Raw genomic sequence first — 16,064 nt, 5'->3', positions numbered from 1 at the left:
CATTATTCAGGCAGGGGATAGAGGGATACAAAGTAACGTTGTTTATAAGCATTGATCAGGCAGGAGATAAACAATGTTACTTTGCATCTCCTGCCTGATCAATGCTTATAAACAACGTTACTTTGTATCCCTCTATCCCCTGCCTGAATAATGTTTATAAAGAGATACAAAGTAATATTGTTTATCTCCTGTCTGATCAATACTTATAAAAACAGTGTTACTTTGTATCTCTCTGTAAAACTTAATCATTCAGGAAATAGAGAGGTACAAAGTAACATTGTTTATAAGCATTGATCAGACAGGAGATAAACAAACATTGTGACTTTGTATCTCTCCATCTCCTGTCTGATCATTATTTATAAAGTAACATTGAACAATATTTATAAACCGACAGGAGTTGGATACAAGGAACATTGTTTATAAGCATTGATCAGGCAGGAGAGAGAGAGACATACAAAGTAACATTGTTTAATTGTTTATAAGCATTGATCAGGCAGGAGAGAGAGATACAAAGTAACTTTGTTTATCTCCTGCCTGAACTATGTTTATAAACAATGTTTTTTACAGTAGCAGCTATTATTGTTGTAATCACACAACTCTGGGCTGTAATCTTGGCAGTTGGGGTTTTAGTGTGAGAGGAGGGGAACAGCCGTGCGGTAGGACAGGATGTGCTACTTCCTGTGTATTTCCATTGTGTATTTCTGTGAAGTTTCTTCTGCAATCTGTGCTTCTTCACTTTCTGTTCTGCAGACACTACAGGAATTGAGAGGAAATCTCCTGTCACTTGAACAGATGTCCCCATTAACCGATTTCCCCTCAATTCCTGTTCTGGTGACACCTGTAAGATTTAGAACTTTCTATAATTTTTCAGTAAATTTGGCCAATGGTCATCAGTACAAATCCCTGAGTTATAAATGTGTTCTGTTTATCTGTGGACTCTCTATAAAGCTCCGCCCATGGCGATGCTCTCTGACACTCTCGCTTTCTCTCTTGGCAGGACTGTCACCTGCAGCTGAACGACGAGGAAGGTCACCGCTGCTACCCCCTAGACGGGCACCTCCTGTGCCACAGTTGTCACATCCACCGTATAAACGTCACCATGCCGCAGCCTCCTCACCCCTCCAGCTATCCCATGCACGTCACGGAACTCTGAACCGCTGGAGAGGCAGGAGGAGGAAGACAGAGACTGCTCGCCCATCTACCCGTACTGTGTGTACACAATCCGGGGGGGAGGGGGGCTGCCAAGGGGCACCGCTGACCTACTCAGGGTGACGCCAACACTGGACCCCCTTAATGAAAGTGCCATTAACTCGCGGCCTGACCGCCGCAGCCCATACCTAGAGCTGAATCGCGTCACCACCATTATTTATTACTTTTTCAGTTAGTGCCGCGCCGCGGGGGGGAGGCCCGGGATCTGCGTAGTGTAGAACGTAGCGGCAGTATAAGCACTTAATCCACATTAACCCTTTTATGTTACATATCGGAAGGCAACAGGAACCCCAGATCACATCCTCCGCCCATACATGAACTATGGCTGAAGTGGAGGGGGCGTGGCCAGACAGACACATCAACAGCCTGAAATCACATCCTCCGCCCATACATGAACTGTCAGAAGTGGAGGGGGCGTGGCCAATCGAACATATCAACAGGAACCAGAGATAACATCCTCCGCCCATACATGAACTGCATTAGAAGTGTAGGGGGGGGGTGTGGCCAGGTGGACACATCAACAAGAGTCTGAAATCACACCCTCCGCCCATATGTGAACTGTGTCGGTATGCTGAAGTGGAGGGGGCGGGGCCAGACAGGCACGACAACAGGAGCGCAAGCTCACATCCTCTTGTTCATACAGGGACTGCGTCAGTGGAGGGGGTGGGGCCAGACGAACATGGCAACAGGATGATCGCATCCTTTGTAAATACATGAACTGTTAGTGTGCTGTAAGGGAGGGGGCGGGGTCATGCGCAGTTTGTGAGGGTGTCAGGAGCTGCATATACAGGCAAACCTGTAATTCAATATCTGCTTTTTTTTTTTTTTTTTTTTTTGTGATGTCATTTTAATACTTCCGCAAATATTTTGTATCATTCTCTATTCTCCCCATCAAAGTATTCTACATGCCACCGTGCTCAGCAGACCAAGCGTACTACAGTATGACGGTACAATCTCCTTTAGATCTACTGACAATGGTAGAGATACCAATTTGGTAAAAACAGGGCCACTATTAGAAATCATGGGGCCCCATACTTGACAGGGACCCCCCACCCACATTTCCATTGGACAAGCTCTGACTCCTTATTTTTGCCCATCTGCCCCCTTCCTCCTGCTCCTCCCACTTGTCTGGCACAGTGACTCTGTGCACTCTGTGGGGCCGTGCCTGAAGAAAAGTTCCAAAGGAGAGTCCCTGGACCAAGGTGAGGGTGCAGGACTAGAGTCACCAGCAGGCAGCCCCTGCTGACCCATTGGAACCCAGCATAGCCCCCCCCCCCCCACCCCATAGGTGACCCTAAGTGCAGGTCTGATTGTGTACAAATTAGACTGTTTAAGGCAGTGGTCCTCAACCCTGGCCTACAGGGCCCACTAACAGGCCAGATTTTAAGTATTACCTTGGGGAGATGCAGACTAGAGTACTGCAATCACTGAGCAGCAAATGATATCACCTGGGATGTATTTCAGTTATCTTGAAAATCTGGCCTGTTAGTGGGTCCTGTAGGCCAGGGTTGAGGACCACTGGTTTAAGGCACTCTACACATTATCCTGATTGAGCCCCTCGTTCACAATAAATGTGGCTTTGAAATCGTGTGACTTCATTTGAAATGCGACTTTAGGTGCAACTTGGCAGACATCTGTGCGGCTTCATGCACAGATGCTAATGCAAGTTACACTCAAAATCGCCAAAAGTAGTGCAGGAACTACTTTTTGAAATCGACGTGGCACCGCAAAGTTGGCATCGCACTGATTTTAACACTGCCATTGCTGACAATAGGGTGTGACTTGTCATGCAATTTGACCCGTCAAAGCGCATGAAAAGTTGCTCCAGTGTATACAGGGGGCTTAATCAGTTAAAGTTTGGAAATCAGAGACCAGCCATTCGGCACAGAACTCTCAACCAATTCCTTTTTATTGATCCCTTCTGCTTGCTCAACAATATATCTGTATGCTGGAAAACCGATCATAATACAGACTGATTGTAGGATCGGTTATAAATTGTTTACATTTGTCAAGTTCAGCCGTACCATGTGTGTGGTCCAAAATTTCATGGTTGCGTCGTACTGAGATGGATCGCACATTGCTGCGTGTATGGCTACCTTAAGCAAATTGTACAGTCACACTGTAAGATATATGGCCAGTCTAAAGGAGATTGTACAATCACAATGTAAGATGTATGGCCAGTCTAAAGGAGATTGTACAGTCACATTGTAAGGTGTATGGCCTCCTTAAAGGAGATTGTACGTTCACATTTTAAGATGTGTGGCCAGTCTAAAGGATATTGTACGGTCTCTCATTGTAAGGTGTATGGCCACCTTAAGGAAATTGTACCCTCCTATTGTAATGTGTGTGGCCAGCCTAAAGGAGATTGTACGGTCTCATTGTAAGGTGTATGGCCAGCTTTATACATCCCACACAGGAATACATAAGCTGACCTCACCAGTAATCTGCTGTGGGGCTGTAGATTTTGTACAGCATAATGCCTCGTACACGCTTCGAAAATTGGCAGGGAATTTTCGTCCGACGACCGATCTGCCGATTTTCAGCTTGTTAGTATGATGCTTCCGACAACCGACTCCGACTTTTCGGCCGAAAAAAATCTGGTGTGCAGACTATAAAATTTTTGTCTGCCGTCAAAACACGTCCGATTTTCGTGCAGTCAGTACAGATTTCGACAGGGAAAAATCTAATGAGCAAGTCTGGGCATGCTCAGAGAAGAAAGAACACAAAGAAAGCAACCAAACACATGACATCACTTCTGAAGTAGAATTTTTTGAGAAAATTAGTGTGCAGTCTAGGCACATTCCAACCAACAAAAGACTGCCGATCGGTCGGCCAATAATCGTTGCGTGTGTACGGGGCTTAAGTCATGGGCGGTAGGCAATGTGCATTTGCCGGCATGACGTAAAAATCTCACCAATCTGATTCCATTGCAGAATTGGGCAATGTGGGTGGAGCTATGTGGGATCTGTAGGAGGGATTGGGGCTTATTCACAACAGCTGTGGGTGGACTCCTGTGGGCTCCATAGAGTGTCTTCGGGCTTATATTCATAGTGGCAGCAGATGAAAGTATTTGGCCACTTCTCAGAGGTTTTTATAATGCCGATTTTCAGAGTTTTTAAAACTTTTATTAAAGGAGCAAAAACTACAGATCTGAGTGGACAGAACAACGTTCAGCCCAGTTCAACCGCCCTTATATTAGTGAGTGGTTTCTTGTAATTGGGTTACCTGACTGGACATCACCCGTGTGCAAGAAAACATTTACATTCACAAAGTAATTTTATATCCTCCGGATGTGTGTACCGGCCCTTTAATGCATATCATGACAACACCCAACCTTCGCGGCAGGCTTCTTTAAGGAGAACCCTCATCCTGTATCCAATCAGAACACTGATTGGGAAATGTCATGTGACCCATGAAAGGCACTGCCAGCTCTGCGCTTTTTTTTTTTTTTTATAAATCTTTATTAACCCTTAAAAAAGGGTTTTATGTCCCGCAGGCTTCGGGTCTTCATGCTATCACACACTGTAACGAAAGCCCCCCCTTTCCCAATGTTTACATTTTGCTGCATGTTGGTGGGCAGGCAGCCAGAGCAGAGCAGTGTCAATTCTGTGAGTTGGGGAGTTGACCATCATGTTATTTCTCACACACCAGCAATAAATCGATTTTGACAATTTTCCACACACATCAAAGCGTTTGGCATTGGGTGTTGCAGGATGGGGATCAAATTGTCTATAACTGGTGCAGATTTAGCTCTGAAAACAGATTTTACAGCGTTGCTTTCACCTGCTTGGAAACAGGCAGAGGAATTACCGAGAGCAACTTTATAAAGTGACATCTTTTGTCATCTGAAAACCCAACAAATCCTGCATGTGTCCTGAGGTTATTGGACTCCCAACAATTATATATATTTAAGTTTTGGATGGAGTAGGGATTGGTTGGGAACCTCTGTCTGTCTGGTTTCATTGCCACCTGGGGCTCTGTTAGAGGGGTTTAACCTAATTCCTTGTTCTGGTGACAACAGTTTTACTAGTCGGGAAGTGCGGCAAAATATCATATCAATATCATTACCTATTACTCACTTCCTGTCTGCTAAAGCAGTTGTCACTGGAACAGGAAGTGAGGGGAAATCTCTGTAACAGAGCCCCATGTAGCAGTAAAATAAAGACTCCAGATAAAACTTTGGGCTAGAACTGCCGTCTGACCCCATTGCTGGCTTTCCCCTAATTTAATGACACCCAGGGCAGAACTTGCTGTATCTTTGGCTGGCGTTCCCCTTCCTTAAACCCATCTGATGCCAAGTGAGCACTCGGTGGTTCTGATGCCAAGTGAGCACTCGTTGGTTCTGATGCCAAGTGAGCACTCGTTGGTTCAGAAGCTAAGTCTGGGGTGCAAATTTCCAGATATGAGCCACGCTCTTAACCGTTGTTTAATGTATTAGTGCCACAAATCTCAGCCCTATGTCAGTCCAGAGCCCCGAATCCCAGCATGAGCTGAGTTTTGGTCCTCCAATCCCAGCATGAGGTCAGTCCAGGAACCAAATTCCAGCACAGGAAGATTTCTGACATAAGGTCAGTCTGGCCCCCGAATACTTGTACAAGGTCAGCCTTAACCTCTGTCTTCATGAGGTCAACCCTGGGTCCCGAATCCCAGCATGAGGTTAGCTTTTAACCCTCAGATCTCAGCATGACATTTCTGGCCCCTGAATACCGCTTGAGGTCTGCCCAGCCCCTGAATACAAGCACAAGGGTCACCCGGGCACCTGAATACCATCACAAGGTCCGCCCCCGATATCAGGCACAAGGTCAGGCCAGCCCCCGAACACCACTCGAGTGTCTTTCCAGCAGCTGAACACTAGCACAAGGTTCACTCAGGCCCTTGAATACCATCAGGTTAGCCCTGGTTTCCAAATCTAGCACATGGTCACTCCTGGCCTCTGAATGTCATCATGAGGTCAGCCCTGGCCCCTGATTACCATCACAAGGTCAGCCCTTGCCTCCAAATCTAGCACATGGTCACTCCTGGCCTCTGAATGTCCTCATGAGGTCGGCCCTGGCCCCTGATTACCATCACAAGGTTAGCCCTGGTTTCCAAATCTAGCACATGGTCATTTCTGGCCTCTGAATGTCCTCATGAAGTCAGCCCTGGCCCCTGATTACCATCACAAGGTTAGCCCTGGTTTCCAAATCTAGCACACGGTCATTCCTGGCCGATGAATCATCATGAGGTCAGCCCTGGCCCCTGATTACCATCACAAGGTCAGCCCTTGCCTTCAAATCTAGCACATGGTCATTCCTTGCCTCTGAATGTCCTCATGAGGTCAGCCCTGGCCCCTGATTACCATCACTAGGTCAGCCCTTGCCTCCAAATCTAGCACAAGGTCATTGCTTGCCTCTGTGATCATGAGTCCAGCCCTGGCCCCTGAATACCAGCACAAGGTCAGCCCCGAAGGACCATTTCACGTAGAGGAAACTTTGACAGCAATCTTACGTTCCCGTGTCTCAGTATTGACCCCCCCGCAGACGGCACCCCAACCTATTTCACATTGTAACTAATATTGTAACGTTAGTATACGCATTGACTTAAATTAAGTTTTCCTTTTTATGAAATATATTTTTAATTTTCTTTGAAAGAATATAGTTTTTGTTTTTTTCTCTTTTGCTTCTTTCCGAGAACTTGGACCAACTTTGTAGGAGAGATGTCGTCGCGGCGCCCGCTTTGTATATTGTGAACATCGGAACGCCCGGCTTTGTATATCATGATCGTAGTTTTTAACAAAGGCGGAAAAAAAATTAAATTGGATTTAGTTGAACTATTTTTGTATAAATTCTGGCAGGACTTTGAATTGTGCTTCGGTTATTTAGTACCTTAGAACAATTGTGTGTTTTATTTTTTATTATCTGTGTTCTGATTCTCTCGATTTTATTTGTTTTCAGACATAAAAAAAGAAAACTTTAGATTTATTTATCCGAAGAAGCGATACTGCTGTCACCTTAAGTTATTTAATGTTAAAAAGAGACAAAGGAGTCATTTAAACTTTAGTTGTTGTTATAATCTACTTTTTACAATAAAGACCTTTTTTGTAGTTGATGTTGCCCTGCGTGTTTTAGGTGGGAAAGGGGAAATGTAGAAACTTTGGGGTCTATTTTATATACATTTGCTGTATGAATGTCAGAAGCATTTGGTTTTTTTTTACCCAAGAGATTGATGCCTGTATTGTCAGCTCCACCTAGTGGTCAGAATGCAGTATAATCTTCTAATGTAGTTGTAAACCTCCAAAATGAAATATGAACAAAGCATATCCCATTCAGTGTTGGGGTAGTTACTCAAAAAATGTAACTAGTTACTTGTGTAAATTGTAACGAGATTACTTTACTAGTTACTGCATTTGAAAAGTAACTTCACTACTTATTACTTTACTTTCCTCTTTCTTAATTGAGCGTGTAGAAGAAGATACATGACTCTCTTTCTGCATAGAGTTTATTGTATAAACACAGGCTTTGGGAAACATGAGAACAAAACCTGAAAAAACAGAATAAAACATAAAGTGCAACAAAAAGTCATAAACTTCATCCCTCTCTATTCTTCTAAATAACGATTGGATCGCACGGCTTGGGTAACGCAGGAAAGCGTGTTCCTATAGCCTAGTAAAGTAGTGTAGTTACCTCCTATAGCCTAGTAAAGTAGTGTAGTTACCTCCTATAGCCTAGTAAAGTAGTGTAGTTACCAATATTAGTATTGTAACTAGTTACATTACTTAGTTACCAAAAAAAGTAATATAGTTACTGTAATCCGTTACTTTGTAACTAGTTACCCCCAACACTGATCCCATTATAGTGTGTACTTATCTCAATTAAGAGCACTAAGTATTATTTCTGTCTGCTGCCCCTTCCTCTGCTATTAGCATGAATCACTTCTGACACCAAGAGAAAAATGGTGACAAGGGGAGGGAGCTCCATCTGATTAAAAGGGTTGTAATCCCACCTTGAGAACTTTTATCTATAGGCAAGCCAATAATAATGGAAAGGAACACAGAAGGAGTTGCAGAGGATGGCCCCAACACAGGTATTTTTTAAAAAAGTAAAAAATTTACTTTATTGAGGTTGAGACAATAATGTAGCATTAACACAAAAATAAAAAATATATATGTTCAGAGGCCTGTGAACTATATCCCAGATATACCACGTCCCTACTCATAAAAACACACACAATCTGCCTCAAAAACACTCCACCCCACGCCCAGGCCGCCCAACACCCACCCCGCTCAGCAAAGACCCCCTCCAGTAATGACCCCAACACAACTTGGTGTCCATTCCGTGTCATAGGGACATTGGATAATTGTGGGAAGGCTTAATACGGGTGGCACTGGTGAGTAGAATGTGGGGAGGCCAAAAAAAGGGGGGGGGGGCAAAAGATCCAAGGGGAAGAAGGGGCCACAGTCCAGTGTCCTGTAAGTGCAAAGAACAGTTCCTGATTTCCAAATAGATGTACGGATGGAAGTGTAAACTGAATATTGCGGTTTGGAAATTGGTATGGGCCACAACGATACCATCCAAAAATAGTAGAGCACTGACAGCATTACACCATTCTCAGCAAAGAGATAGGAGCCATAGAGATGATTGACTCTGAGGTTTAAAAAGACTTCAAGCTTTTACTCCAAATATTTGAGTCCTTGCATTAAACCGGCCTCGGTATTACATCCTTCATAACATGCTGGTAATGTATGACTGTAGATGGTAGTCACTTTGGCCAGAATAGATACATGTATGCACAGTCCAGATGATCTCCGGATAAAGTAGATACAGTTTCTGGTGTGACTTATTTTAATATAAGAAAAGTCTCTTACCAGCAATAGAAGGAGAAGGCCAGTTGGCAACTAAAGGCTGAATGTCCTCATGAACTAGTGATTACCGTTTTGTAGTGCTCCCAAAAAAGGTGACTTCCCAAAAGGCTGTAGGCTGTTATAGGTGAAATATTACCACCAGTAATTATACTGGGCGGTTGTTTCTCACCCAGAGATTAGTTTTCCCCCTCCCCCTTACTCCCTTTTGATTTTTGACCTAAGCCAATAATAAGACTTACCTATAGGTACTGTAAATATCTCTAAACTTGCACCGTTTAGGAGATATTTACATTGCATGCCGCTGATGACTTCATCGGCGCATGTGCTCTGAAGAAACAGCCGCCTGTGCTGTTTCTTCAGAGCCCTGTGCCGTGATCGGCGGCTACCGCGCGCATGCACGGGAGTGACGTCACCGCGACTCCGGCCGGTAATAAAGCCTGGAGTCCGCCGACCTGAAACGAAGATGGATGCGGCCGCCACCGTGGACAACGCGGGTTTTGTTTGCAGGGAAGTGTCACATAATGTGCTAGTATGAGATGCAAACTGGCACATTATGCATTTACTTTGCAGGGAACAAAAAAACAGGAAGAGGAGGTGGATGGAGGCTGAGGGAAGGCTCATTGAGGGGGGGAGAGGACTCCTTGTTCAATGGAGGGTGGGGTAGTGGAGGAGGCTGTGGACGGTCTTCTTGCTCTCTGAAGAGGAGGTGGATGGAGGCTGAGGGAAGGCTCATTGAGGTGGAGGCTGGGGGAGGACTCCTTGCTCCATGGAGGGTGGGGTAGTGGAGGAGGCTGTGGAAGGTCTTGCTCTATGAAGAGGAGGAGGGTGGAGGCTGAGGGAAGGCTCATTGAGAGAAGGGGGGGTGGAGGCTGTGTGAGGTCTTCATGCTCCAGGGAGAGGAGAGGGGTGGAGACTGGGGGAGGACTCCTTACTCCATGGAGGCTGGGGTGGTGGTGGTGGTGGTGGCGGCTCTGGCAGGTCTTCTTGCTCCATTGGGGGGAAGCAGGGTGGAGGCTGGGGCAGGACTCCTTGGAGGGTGGGGTGGTGGAGGAGGCTGTGGGAGCTCTTTTTGCCCCTTTGAGAGAAAAGGTGGGGGCTGTGAGAGGACTTCTCACTCCATGGAGAGAAGGGGATGCTGTGGGAGGCCTCTGTACTTTATGGAGAGAAGTGGAGGCTGTTGGAGGACAACTTGCTCTTTGGAGACAAGAGTGGAGGCTGTGGGATGATTCTGCCTTCTGCACTCTCGATTTTGCATTCTGCACTCTATGGAAGGGGGCTACAAGAGGACGCTGTGCACGCGGGAGGGAATGGGGAGGCTGTGGAAGGGCATTGAGAGAAAGGGAGGAAGTAGGAGGTTGCTGAAATTTATAGAGAGAAGGGAAGGCTGCTGTGCCCTATGGAGAGTACGGGAGGCTGCAGGAGAAGGATGACTGTGGCACCAGCTGGGAGTCTGACTCCTCGCCCCTTCCTTTTGACCATTAATCACAGTCAGCCCAGATGCATAGGTAAAGCTAACCTGTCATGGGGCAGCTGTTGTATGCCACCACTGCTGACCTCTCTTTCTGAAAAGGCTATGTTCTTAAATTGTATGAAACAAAGCTTTAAAATGGTTGTAAACCTCAGACATGAAATATGATCAAAACAATCCTCTATAGCAGGGGTCTCAAACTGGTGGCCCTCCAGCTGTTGCAGAACTACAATTCCCATGAGGCAATACAAGGCTGACGGTTACAAGCATGTCTACCATAGGCAGAGGCATGATGGAACTTGTAGTTCCGCAACAGCTGGAGGGCAACTCGTTTGAGACCCCTGCTCTATAGCGTGTACTTGTCTCCATCCAGGAGCACACAGTGTAATTTCTGTCGGCTGTCTCTTTCCTCTGCTATCAACATGAGTCACTTCTGAAAAGTTTTCTGGACACCAAGAGAAAAAAAGGTGACAGGAGAGGGACCTCCAGCCCAAAGCCTGTGATTGAGAGCCTCAGCTGTGTGTGTCCGGGTATGGTGTTCCCTTCCCTCCAAACAGCCCTCCTCACTGAGCTCTGCAGAGTGTAATTTCAACTATCTGCCTCCTGTTTGTAGAGATGTAGATGTGGAAAAGACTGAAGATAAACAGATACAACTTATGTAGGAGGATTTGTTTAATCTCTGTGTATCACCTGAGGGTAGTCACTTAAGCCTGACTTCACTAGCTGCATGCTTGTACTAAGTCAGTAATTCCGCATATTGACAGCCATTGGCATGTTCAAACAGAGCTCAACAACAGCGACCTGCATACTTTCCTCAGTGCGGTTTTTCCTTTAAGATTCGGCAGCTCCAGATGAAGCACCAGACGGCGGCTGTGATCTTCGGCAGAAAATGTTCATCCTTTAATTAGAGTCTTCATGTCAGATTGTTCATTAAGAAATTGGCTAGGCGGACGCGGCTTCACAGGAACAATCCGGTGCAGCGGAGACGGAGGAGGAGGTGGCGCAGTTTGTGCCGCGGCATGTCGAGATCACACCTGTTCACCACTCATCAGGGCTGTGGATAAGGGGGGGACCATTAATCCTCCTGTATGGGGCCCAGGCAGTCGGGTGAATCGGATGCGCAGGGGGGCAACATCTGGAGCCGATCCCCTGTATGACTCTCTGCAGCATCTGAAAGCTGGCTTCTCTTTTCCCTCCTGCCAGCTTTTGGCTGCTGCAGAGAGCCATACAGGGGATCTGTTCAAGTAATTGCCCCCCTCCCAGCCAAACCGATCAACCTCCCTGTGCACCATACATACACACGGGGGGCTGCTGCTGCCCAGGCCCCCCCCCCCCCCAATTCCCGGAATGCTGCCGGCTTCCCTCCTCTCCTTCCCACCGGCAGCTGCAAGGACACAAAAGGATCCTTAAGAATGGAGGATGGGGGAAGCGTCCGGTAAACACTGTATGTCACATTTACCAGCCCCTTTCCTTTCCTAAATGAACACAATGAGTGATTGGTACTGATCATTCATTGTGTTCATTCATAACTGAAGCATAGTAAGCTGAGTTTATTTGGTGGGGGGCCCTGTCAGGTTGTCTGTATAGGGCCCCATGGTTTCTAACAGCAGCCCTGCCACTCATGGTTATAAAGGGTCCCCAGTGGGTCCCCAGTGTTCCCATCTAGGCGTTTTGGGGTGCCGCACATTAAAGGGAAAAAAAAAAATCTATCTTTGATTCATTATTGTCAAGCCACACATTTGAACAGACACGCACTGCGCTAATGTGAACTGAGCCTCACCTCCATTTTGACGCAGCCCATCCCTCACCTGATACGTTTGCTTACTGCCCCGGAATTAGTATGCAGCTTCTATCACAGCCTTCTCACCCAGGTCTTTCACTTCCCGACAGATTCCTTATAAATCCACTGTGATATGTTTTAGCAATCCCAGCAGAGCTCCGGTGTTCCTGCAATTTATGTGGAGTTGTGTCTGCACCAGGACTTTACATGTCCTCAAGAGGCCCAGTTACACAGCATACACTTAAGGCCCGCACACACGTAGCGATTGTCGGATGTAAATATTCGGCCGCCGAACGATCGGCCGATTGTCGGCTTGTTAGTATGATGCTTCCGACAACCGACTGCGACTTTTCGGCCGAACAGAATCGGGTGTGCAGGCTATAAAATTTTTGTTGGCCGTCACCAGAACGGACGATTGTTCGCCAGTCAGTACAGAATTCGGCCGACTAACAGCAGATGAGCAAGACTGGGCATGCTCAGAGAAGAAAAAACACAGGGAAAGTTAACCATCACATGGCATCACTTCTGCAGTCGGCTGTTGTTGGCCGACAAAATTCGTGTGCAGTCTTTAGCACTTTTCAACCGACAGGTCAGCACCGGATAAAAGACGGCCGATCGTTCGGCCGACATTCGGTACGTGTGTACGGGGCTTTAGTGGTCGCTTAAGTAGCTACACAGGTAGTCAGCGAATCACAAGGCTGCAAATCAACATATAAAGCATTCCATCGTCTCCTTGCAACAATTCATCAGATGTTCAAGGATCGTTGTCACAGCCAACCAGCACCCTCATCGGAACCATTCAGGGAATATTTTCGGTGGACCGGGGAAGCACCCAGTTGGCATTTTCAAAATTTTTTTTTAGGTGCAGAATTTAAAGTAAATCTTGTTTATTTTCTTCCTGTGAAGCACATTTATATAACAAGGGAATAAGATCACCGTCTTATGCGAAGCACAAAATGTTTTTGGCTCAGTGCCAAAAACCGGTGCTTGAGATACTTTGGTGTGCATAGGGAAGGCCAGTAAAGTTAAAGGGCTTACCTATGTTGTTGCATGACAAATTTGGCAAAAAAATGCACACAAAAAAAAAAATTGGTAAAAACGTGGAGAGGAACATCTTAGGGAATACTCCGCCCCCTAAGTCACTGTCCAATCACAGCATGTGGGTGGGGATCTGACCAAGCTGTATTGCTTAAAGTGGTTGTAACCCCATACACACTATGTTCCCAGTGAAGTGACTGGCCTCAGGTGATACACAGGGATGAAATAAATCCTCCTACATATGTTGTACCTGTTTATCTGATTTTCTACATCTGTTCAAACTCCAAAATTTATAAAGCTTCTGAGCGTTCAGAAAAAAGGGGGCAGAGAGATGAAATTACACACTGTAGAGTTCAGTGAGGAGAGCTCTGAGTGCTGATTGGAGGGAATGGGGCACACCTCCCTTTACACAGCATACAGGAACAGAGCTGAAGCTGGCAATCACAGGCTGTGTGCTGGAGCTCACATCACCTTTTTTTCCTCTAGGTGTCAGGAAAACTGGTCAAAAGTGATTCATGCAGATAGCAGAGGAAGGAAGCAGCAGACAGAAATTACACTTAGCGTTCTGCAGTGAGAGAAGTAAACACTATAGAGGGATACGATTTGTTCATATTTCATGTCTGATCTTTACAACCACTTTAACTGCAGGAGAACAAAGCTAGCTCAGCAGGCTGGCTGTGTTAATGCTTTGGTCCATGACGCAGCTCTTATATGTGTATTTTCCTGGAGTTCTGCTTTAATGCAGATATACATTTGCTGATTTTAGCGAGCTGCAAGGGTAGGGGGGTGTTTTCTCATTCAGGGCTCTGTGTTATGAAATCCATTTGGACTAATTGCCGCCCCTGTAAAAGCGTTCACTGTTCGCGCTCTTGTCCTCGCAGAAATCAGGTAATTGGAGGGATGTTTTGACACCGCGCTGCAATTATTATTCTAATCCCAAGGATTTTCCTGATGACGGCGAAGACTTGTCGCGGCGGGGAGGCACGTTCAGCCCTCGACTTTTCACTCTTCCTCTTTTCACTTTTCCAGTGCGTGGCGGGGATCCTTTATCTTCCGACGCGGCGGAGCGCGCTGTTCTGTAAAGTGCCGCCTTCGCTGTGGTTGCTAAGCGAAGCAGAACGCCGCAGGAACATTTTCTGTACTTTTTTGCCTTTTTGTTCTGCTCTCCTCTGGTTATTAAAATGGATTTTTTTTTCTGCTGAATATTAAACAGGAGAAATTACCGCCTGTGACGGGCATTTTCGGGAGCTTAAATCCATCGGGGGGTAATTGTTATTGCTTACCACCATTCAGTGCAAGTGCTCAGAAAGAAAGAGGATTTGTTCCTTCTGTAATAGAAGGTGATCAGTGTGTGTGCACAGATTGTAGACTTCTTTTCTTTAAGGCGATGGGGAAAATGTACCTAATTAATCGCCAAAGATGATTAATGATCGATTTTTACTGATTCTGCTTCTTGCAGCTGCAAGGGGACTACAACTCCCAGCATGTTCTGTCAAATTGTGTAAAGAAGCTACAACTCCCACCATTCATACATGAGACCTTAAAGGTCACGAGGAAGAGAGAGAGGGGCCGGGTACAGTAGATGGACGGCTGTGGAGAGAAGGGGATGGAGGGGTGGGGGTACAGTAGATGGACAGTTGCGGTGGGAAGGGGATGGAGGGGTGGGGGTACAGTAGATGGACAGTTGCGGTGGGAAGGGGATGGAGGGGTGGGGGTACAGTAGATGGACAGTTGCGGTGGGAAGGGGGATGGAGAGGTCGGGGTACAGTAGATGGACAGTTGCGGTGGGAAGGGGATGGAGGGGTGGGGGTACAGTAGATGGACGGCTGTGGAGAGAAGGGGATGGAGGGGGTCGGGGTACAGTAGATGGACAGTTGCGGTGGGAAGGGGATGGAGGGGTGGGGCTGTGGGGCTACAGTAGATGGACGGCTGTGGAGAGAAGGGGATGGAGGGGTCGGGGTACAGTAGATGGACAGTTGCGGTGGGAAGGGGATGGAGGGGTGGGGCTACAGTAGATGTGCAGTTGCGGTGGGAAGGGGATGGAGAGGTCGGGGTACAGTAAATGGACAGTTGCGGTGGGAAGGGGATGGAGGGGTGGAGGTACAGTAGATGGACAGTTGCGGTGAGAAGGGGATGGAGGGGTCGGGGTACAGTAGATGGACAGTTGCGGTGGGAAGGGGATGGAGGGGTGGGGGTACAGTAGATGGACGGCTGTGGAGAGAAGGGGATGGAGGGGTAGGGGTACAGTAGATGGACAGTTGCGGTGGGAAGGGGATGGAGGGGTGGGGGTACAGTAGATGGACGGCTGTGGAGAGAAGGGGATGGAGGGGGTCGGGGTACAGTAGATGGACAGTTGCGGTGGGAAGGGGATGGAGGGGTGGGGGTACAGTAGATGGACGGCTGTGGAGAGAAGGGGATGGAGGGATCGGGGTACAGTAGATGGACAGTTGCGGTGGGAAGGGGATGGAGAGGTCGGGGTACAGTAGATGGACAGTTGCGGTGGGAAGGGGATGGAGAGGTCGGGGTACAGTAGATGGACAGTTGCGGTGGGAAGGGGATGGAGGGGTGGGGGTACAGTAGATGGACGGCTGTGGAGAGAAGGGGATGGAGGGGGTCGGGGTACAGTAGATGGACAGTTGCGGTGGGAAGGGGATGGAGGGGTGGGGCTACAGTAGATGGACGGCTGTGGAGAGAAGGGGATGGAGGGGTCGGGGTACAGTAGATGGACA

The 16,064-nt window shown here is 47.1% G+C and overlaps 1 protein-coding gene across 1 annotated transcript in view; it reads left to right on the top strand.

Annotated features, from left to right (window-relative positions):
* LOC309565625 (Wilms tumor protein 1-interacting protein homolog) overlaps positions 1-1,586 on the top strand; it is a 74,395-nt gene extending 72,809 nt beyond the window's left edge. The window contains exon 8 of the mRNA XM_082270579.1: positions 998-1,586. Within this exon, the coding sequence (XP_082126705.1) occupies positions 998-1,153 (156 nt within the window). The 3' untranslated portion in view covers positions 1,154-1,586. The remainder of the gene's footprint in view (positions 1-997) is intronic.
* Positions 1,587-16,064: the final 14,478 nt, after the last annotated feature.

The sequence above is a fragment of the Pelophylax lessonae genome (genome assembly GCF_965119305.1).
Source record: "Pelophylax lessonae genome assembly, chromosome: 10".
In the NCBI taxonomy this organism is placed as follows: domain Eukaryota; kingdom Metazoa; phylum Chordata; class Amphibia; order Anura; family Ranidae; genus Pelophylax; species Pelophylax lessonae.
Note: the sequence above shows the minus strand (reverse complement) of the source record. Positions and strands in the feature narration are given on the sequence as shown.